Source organism: Triticum dicoccoides, chromosome 5B (assembly GCF_002162155.2).
Source record: "Triticum dicoccoides isolate Atlit2015 ecotype Zavitan chromosome 5B, WEW_v2.0, whole genome shotgun sequence".
Taxonomy (NCBI): domain Eukaryota; kingdom Viridiplantae; phylum Streptophyta; class Magnoliopsida; order Poales; family Poaceae; genus Triticum; species Triticum dicoccoides.
Genome location: NC_041389.1, coordinates 104,369,106 through 104,375,077, shown reverse-complemented (window position 1 = coordinate 104,375,077; position 5,972 = coordinate 104,369,106). Strand labels below are relative to the sequence as shown.

The 5,972-nt window shown below is 48.3% G+C and overlaps 2 protein-coding genes across 2 annotated transcripts; one reads left to right on the top strand and one right to left on the bottom strand.

The window, feature by feature from the left end:
• Positions 1-819: 819 nt before the first annotated feature.
• Positions 820-2,062, top strand: LOC119305249 (ethylene-responsive transcription factor ERN1-like). Its single transcript, XM_037581820.1, has one exon. The coding sequence runs from the start codon at positions 824-826 to the stop codon at positions 2,060-2,062; it is 1,239 nt and encodes a 412-aa protein (XP_037437717.1). The 5' UTR covers positions 820-823.
• A 534-nt stretch (positions 2,063-2,596) lies between these two features.
• LOC119307630 (GDP-Man:Man(3)GlcNAc(2)-PP-Dol alpha-1,2-mannosyltransferase-like) lies at positions 2,597-5,680 on the bottom strand. The gene is made up of 7 exons (XM_037583701.1): positions 5,305-5,680; positions 4,697-4,983; positions 4,086-4,272; positions 3,844-3,912; positions 3,556-3,749; positions 3,368-3,477; positions 2,597-3,058 (listed from the first exon to the last, which is right to left on the bottom strand). The coding sequence occupies exons 1-7, from the start codon at positions 5,605-5,607 to the stop codon at positions 2,817-2,819; spliced, it is 1,392 nt and encodes a 463-aa protein (XP_037439598.1). The 5' UTR covers positions 5,608-5,680; the 3' UTR covers positions 2,597-2,816.
• Between the last annotated feature and the right edge of the window lie 292 nt (positions 5,681-5,972).

Sequence of the window (5,972 nt, the reverse complement as noted above, 5' to 3'; positions counted from 1 at the left end):
TTTTGAAGAATTTTAGGCTTTTGGGCGGTGTAAAAATTGGAGCTCAACGGGCGGGCTTTGGGCCAACCCGCTGAGCCGAGCTGCCCATGCTTAGGTCTACCCTATACAAACTTTGAGCCTTAGTATAGTGGTTTAATCATCTTTTTTTCTTGCATATATAAATCATTCCACACAGAAGTTTAGCCCGATGAGGAATCAAAGAGGTCTTGAACTCGAAATTTCTTGGCTCTCATACCATATTTAGTATCCATGCAGCAATACACTCCTACAAAAAAGGCCAGCAAGATATACACTCATACTTTGAAGTCCAAGAGGACTAGGTGTACCTAGCTAGTTTTACACCAACTAAATCATATATGTATAGTCATATGATCCTGTCAATGACTAGGCCAACACGACCACACCCTCATCCTTAGCTAAGCAGATTCAAAAGACAGCTTTTCACAGCATGAAGACATGAATTAACTAGAGATCCAATCTCTCTCGGTAGATTTCCTTGTCCCCCCATATGTTAAGCAGAAGAATTAAACAATGCAATGCAATTTTTGTACTCCCAATCAATGACACTAACTCATCACCATTAACAATATAAATGCAACAGATTGCATACAAATACTTATAGTAAACTTATACTCCTATGAATTTATAAGAATGCACAAATGAGCTAGACTAGTACTAGCACACACACAAGCAACAAAAGGCATCTTCCTCATCCTCGCTTGTCTCCACTCCTTCCTCTCCTCCCTATATATACTCCTTACCTGATCATCTCTTTTCAGCCTCAGTCCATACTCCACGCCGAGCCGGATCGATGGTTCCATCAATGGCGAGGAAGCGCAAGGCATCCGACTCCGACGACGTCTCTGACACTGACATCGACGCCGGCATACCTCTATCACTAGCTTCGACGGACGCGTGGACGACGTCCACGGTTGCGGCTGCGACGGCGGCGAGGCAGCAGCAGCGGGGTAGGAAGCGGTTCGTGGGCGTGCGGCAGCGGCCGTCCGGCCGGTGGGTGGCGGAGATCAAGGACACGATCCAGAAGATCCGCGTGTGGCTCGGCACCTTCGACACCGCCGAGGAGGCCGCCCGCGCCTACGACGAGGCTGCCTGCCTCCTCCGTGGCGCCAACACCCGCACCAACTTCTGGCCCCGCCCCTCGCCGCCCGCCGCCTTGCAGCCGCCGCCGCCGGCTATGTTGTCGATGCAGGCGCCGGCGTTGCCTTCCAAGGTCTCCAACCTCCTCCTCCTCCGCCTCAAGGCCCGCAACCAGCAGCTCCTCCTCAACGACGCCACGGCGCCGCAAGAGGCTGCACTGCTGCAGCAGCAGATGCAGAAGCAGATGTCCTCGTCGACGTCGTCGTGCCAAGAATCATACATCCATGGCCGTGACGACGAGTACTGCTTCCAGGTAGACGACTTTCTGAGCGAGGAGTGCAACAACTCGCCAGAAATGGAGGAGGAAGAAGAAGAGGTGGAGGAAGAAGAAGAGGCGGAAGAGGAGGAGGAGCTGGACTTCCAGTTCATGGATAAGTCGACGGTGGCGGGAGATGAGGACGCCGGGCTCTGCTCCCCGTTCGAGATGGTCGCCGCAGAGCTCGGCGGCTCGGCGCCGGTGGAGGCTAACGACGTGGACGGCGAGCCTGCGACGGCGGTGCAGGAGGCGATGAGGAGGATGGACTACGAGAGGAAGGTGTCCGCATCGTTCTACGCGCTCAGCGGTGTGTCTGAGTGCCTTAGGATGCGCCTCGGCGGCGCCTCCGCCGCGCGCGACCAGCTCTCCGGCCTGCGCGAGGCGTGCCGCAAGAAGCAGAGGGTGGCGATGCAGCAGCCAGCATCGGAGCAATCCTCGGGATCAGCAGCTGCTGCTGCTGCTGATCATGGCACGGAGGAGGATGGTAAAGCTTACGTGCAAGAGGAGTGTTCAGGCAGCAGCAGCGGCAGCAGCAGCCTCACAGAGGCGGCGAGCTCGTCGTCACCGGAGGCGGCGAACGTCAGCAGCGACGGCGACGTGCTGCTGTGGAGCTCCCTGGATCTGGCGCCCATCTGCTACATGGCATAGGCTGACCAGTTTTGTTGTTGTGTTCCATGGTTGCAACTTGCAGTTAGGTTGTGTTGGTGTGGAATTCGTTTTGCTCCATGCATGGCAGATGGCTCATATGAGAAGCCCTGGCCATCACTTGCTTAATTACCAATTTATTTTGAGAAACAGTGGTAATAACAACAGAAACGAACTTGCATGCACCTCGGCTGGTAGTGCTTCAAAGTAGAACTCATCTACACATGAAACTAGTACGTATGAGATTCAGATAACAGAGCCTTCGTCGCCGTTGCATCCCCTCCAGAGCCGCCACCGCCGACGTTTAGCCGGAGTTGAGAGGGTGGGGTCCTAACCCCTTTCGTCATACTACATGGTACGAGTACCAATTTTCCATCAGTTTTCCCATGGATACCACTCTTCAACCTCAAGGCCACCAACAGGCGTCAGAAAGAATGCACAGATGAGGCTTACAAGAATCTTTCCACACTAATTTTTTTTCATGAAGATAACTTTAGAAACGTGTTCATGCATGGAGTTGAATTTCTCAAGTTCAGATATTGGGGCCAAAATGTGCAGTACTAGTATAGTGCCAAAGAAACAGTCAAGAGTTTATCATATCATTCTTTTCTTCTTCTCTATACAACAGTGTGTGTGATACACAAAACTAACACTGATAATCTGGAAAAGCTCAAGCTAGAACTTTGCAGATGCACTCAAACCTCTGAATCTCCATCATGCAGAACATGTTAATGTTTTTGGGCTATTATAGCAAGCGTCATGAGCGTCCTAATAAAACTGGGCGAACCGCGTTTGTGAAATCTTCGTGAAACTTCTGCTCTGAAAACCTTTGAGCACGCTTCCGTGCTGCTGCCGCCATTTCTCGCCTCTCTGGCTCCGGCATCCTCAAGACCTTGAGGATTGCCTCCGCAAATTCTTCCTTCCTGGAGGCCAGAAACCCTGTCTGGCGGCTGTCCTCCTCTAGCACAATATCCATCATTGGTCCTGCAGATTTATGGGCTGCAAAAAATAGGCAATGTTATGAAACGATCAATTTCAGCAGATCAGATCCAAGTGCAGCATTGTTCGGTTCATGGTTCTAGTAATTCATCCTTCCCTTACCTTTGACACCCAAAAATTACAATATGGAGTACATTCAAAGGGGGATTTGTTGTTCACAGCAAAGAAAAATGCAATGTTTTTATAATAGTTGCAATCCGTAACCCAAAACTTCAAACTAAACAGCTATAGTACAAAGCATGCAAAGCAGCCTTTGGAAAGTGAAGTTGAGGACATCAACCAGAGATCAATACTTGCTCAGTTACTCACCAATTGGAATAGCACCAGCAGCCATGTACTCAACGACACTTATTCCAAAATGCTCATCTGTCATTGAATGGAGCCCACAAATTGCACCACCTAGAAGCTGTACCAGGTCTCTGTTTCATGCAATAACATATCTGTTAATTACTCGACAAAGAAAAAGTGGTTTCTAACTCTAGTTTTGAAAGCAAGACCTGTAAGAGATATCCTGGTGGAACTCTACAAGCTCATCTATGTGAAGCTCCACAGATCTGTCCTTGAGCTTTTGTAATCTTTCCAGATCCTCTTTATTCCGGCAACTGCCAGCAAATTGAAGTTTTGGCTTGAGACAGTCTGAATTTAGCCTTTCAAGAGCAAGTGCAAATGCCTCCAACTGAAGACCATGGGCCTGAGGAGAGCAGAGAGCAAAAGGGTAGAGGTACTTTAGTGAGTGAACTGTAAGATCTTGTAACAGATTTTGTTGCAATAGTAAGTTGACATACCTTCTCAGGACGGAACTGTGCAACTGATATAAAAATAGGAGGTGTTGTTGATCTTTCCAGGGGGAGCATCTGTTTTATTCATCAAATGTTTATTGTGAGTACAAACCAAATCTTTTTGTGTAATTAGATTTTAGCCTAACAACAAGAACACAGAAGTATTTTTAGTCGATGACTTGCATTCATAACGTGTCCACATGATCACAGCACATAATTGATCGTGACTGATGGGAATCTGGACATACCTGCAGGGCAGAAGTATCACATGGAGGGTATACCCGCTTCGTACGCTCTGGGACTTCCCAAATATTCACAATATGGGATCTTGTCCATGAGGAATTCACCATCACAAGATGTGCACAGGAACCAACTAAACCATACAACCAACTGAATATGGTGTAGTACAGAACTTTACATCGAGACAACCAAATGCTACAGCCAAAAGAACATCCAGTTAGTACAGAACTTTGCATCGAGATAACCAAATACTACAGCCAAAAGAACATCCAATTAGTACAGAACTTTGCGTCGAGATAACCAAATGCTACAGCCAAAAGAACATCCAATTAGTTTTGCATGGTTGATATCATTGATACATGCTATTGAAAATATAAAGAATATTATTCTTTTGTCGATGCACAATCCTGTTAATTCAGACTATATCATAAGAGGAAAGAAACATATGTCAAGAACACTAACCATACTATAGATTGGGCCAAGAGAACATGCATGTTTAAGTAACACGTTTTTGGACATTCTTTTGATCATGCACAGTAAGATTTTAAACTCCCAGATACAATAATGCACCACTGTTTAACGATACTCAAAAGAATTGAATCTAAAATTGTTCCCATACCTTCCAGAGATAAGAGAGTTGTTATTGTACATTGAGTTGCGCTGCTTAACACGTTCGACCATATCAGAACTGATCGTGGGATAATGAGTGTAGGAGAGGACCTTGCAACCAAACAGCCAAGCCAGTGGATAAGTGAAAGCATAGCCACTTGTATCAAAGTAGAACTGCGGAGTGAATTTGTTAAGAGCCTCCCATGCGAGATATACTGAGCCAAGACTTTGCCCTATCATTGTGAAGCGCGGATATGTGCTTGCTTCGATCCACTTTCTCTTGTTCAAATGAACAACCTGAAAATGCAGTTCAAACATTTTTATGTTCGTGCCAGTACATCACATTTGCTTTGATTAAGTTCCAATTGAATGTACTTGCAGTAGTATGTCATTAAGTTAAGGAGTACTCAGTACAACACTAGCCTGCATTTTTCTCAGTTCACAGAAGTAAAGTGCAGTTGTCAAAATAAAAATCAGAACGGCGAGAGGATCCATCACAGAACTAAAGCGAGCTAAATTTGCAAGAAGCCAAGAAGCTGCGACTAGGACCGTCTCTCGAGATCCAATTTCTACTACGATAGAAACCGCGCTCGATGGGGTATTGGGGTCGTGCCGTACCTGCGGCGGGCGGAGGAGGCGGACCCCGAAGCGATCGAGCGCGCGGGCGGCGAGCCCATCGGGGGACGCGTCCGCGTCGCCGGTGAAGACGGCGCAGGGGAGGTCGGGGCAAAGGTCCTGGACGGCGCGCACGGCGCACCAGAGCACGCGCTCCCCGCCACCGCCGTCGTTGGTGTACGGGTGGAAGAACCCCGCCGCGGCCGCTGGGTCGGGCGCGCGGCGGCGCAAGAGGCGCAGGAGGCGCCGGAGGGCGAGGGCGAGGAGGGTGGAGACGAAGGTGAGAAGGCCAGCAAAGATCGCCATGGATGCGACGCCGAAGTCTGGGTCGGACTTCGAGAACAGTACGGGCTGCAGTAGTCTATGGTAGCTGCATTGCATAGCCTTCACAGCTCAGCCTGACTATGCAAATGCAGCCTCAAATACACCAGCTGCAAGTTGTTTAATTGCCTGCATGTCTTTTCGTTTACATAGGCTGAACCACACTGCCTGGTGTTTGGTTACCTGTATGTTAATGGACAAACCTAGACATGGTATTTGGTTGTATGCAATGCCTGATGTGTGGTAACCTCTTTGGCTAGTTGGTGAGGTTACCAGCACACTTTGGCACAACCATGTACCATACATCATAAGCAGAGTAGAGTATAAACAGAGCATCAACTACTTAACAA

Coding starts and splice junctions, on each gene's coding strand:
- LOC119307630 (XM_037583701.1), bottom strand. CDS start 5,607: ATGGCGATCTTTGCTGGCCTTCTCACCTTCGTCTCCACCCTCCTCGCC. Junction 4,984..5,304: donor GCCTCCTCCGCCCGCCGCAG/GTACGGCACGAC, acceptor CTGCATTTTCAG/GTTGTTCATTTGAACAAGAG. Junction 3,478..3,555: donor CACCAGGATATCTCTTACAG/GTCTTGCTTTCA, acceptor TGCATGAAACAG/AGACCTGGTACAGCTTCTAG.
- LOC119305249 (XM_037581820.1), top strand. CDS start 824: ATGGCGAGGAAGCGCAAGGCATCCGACTCCGACGACGTCTCTGACACT.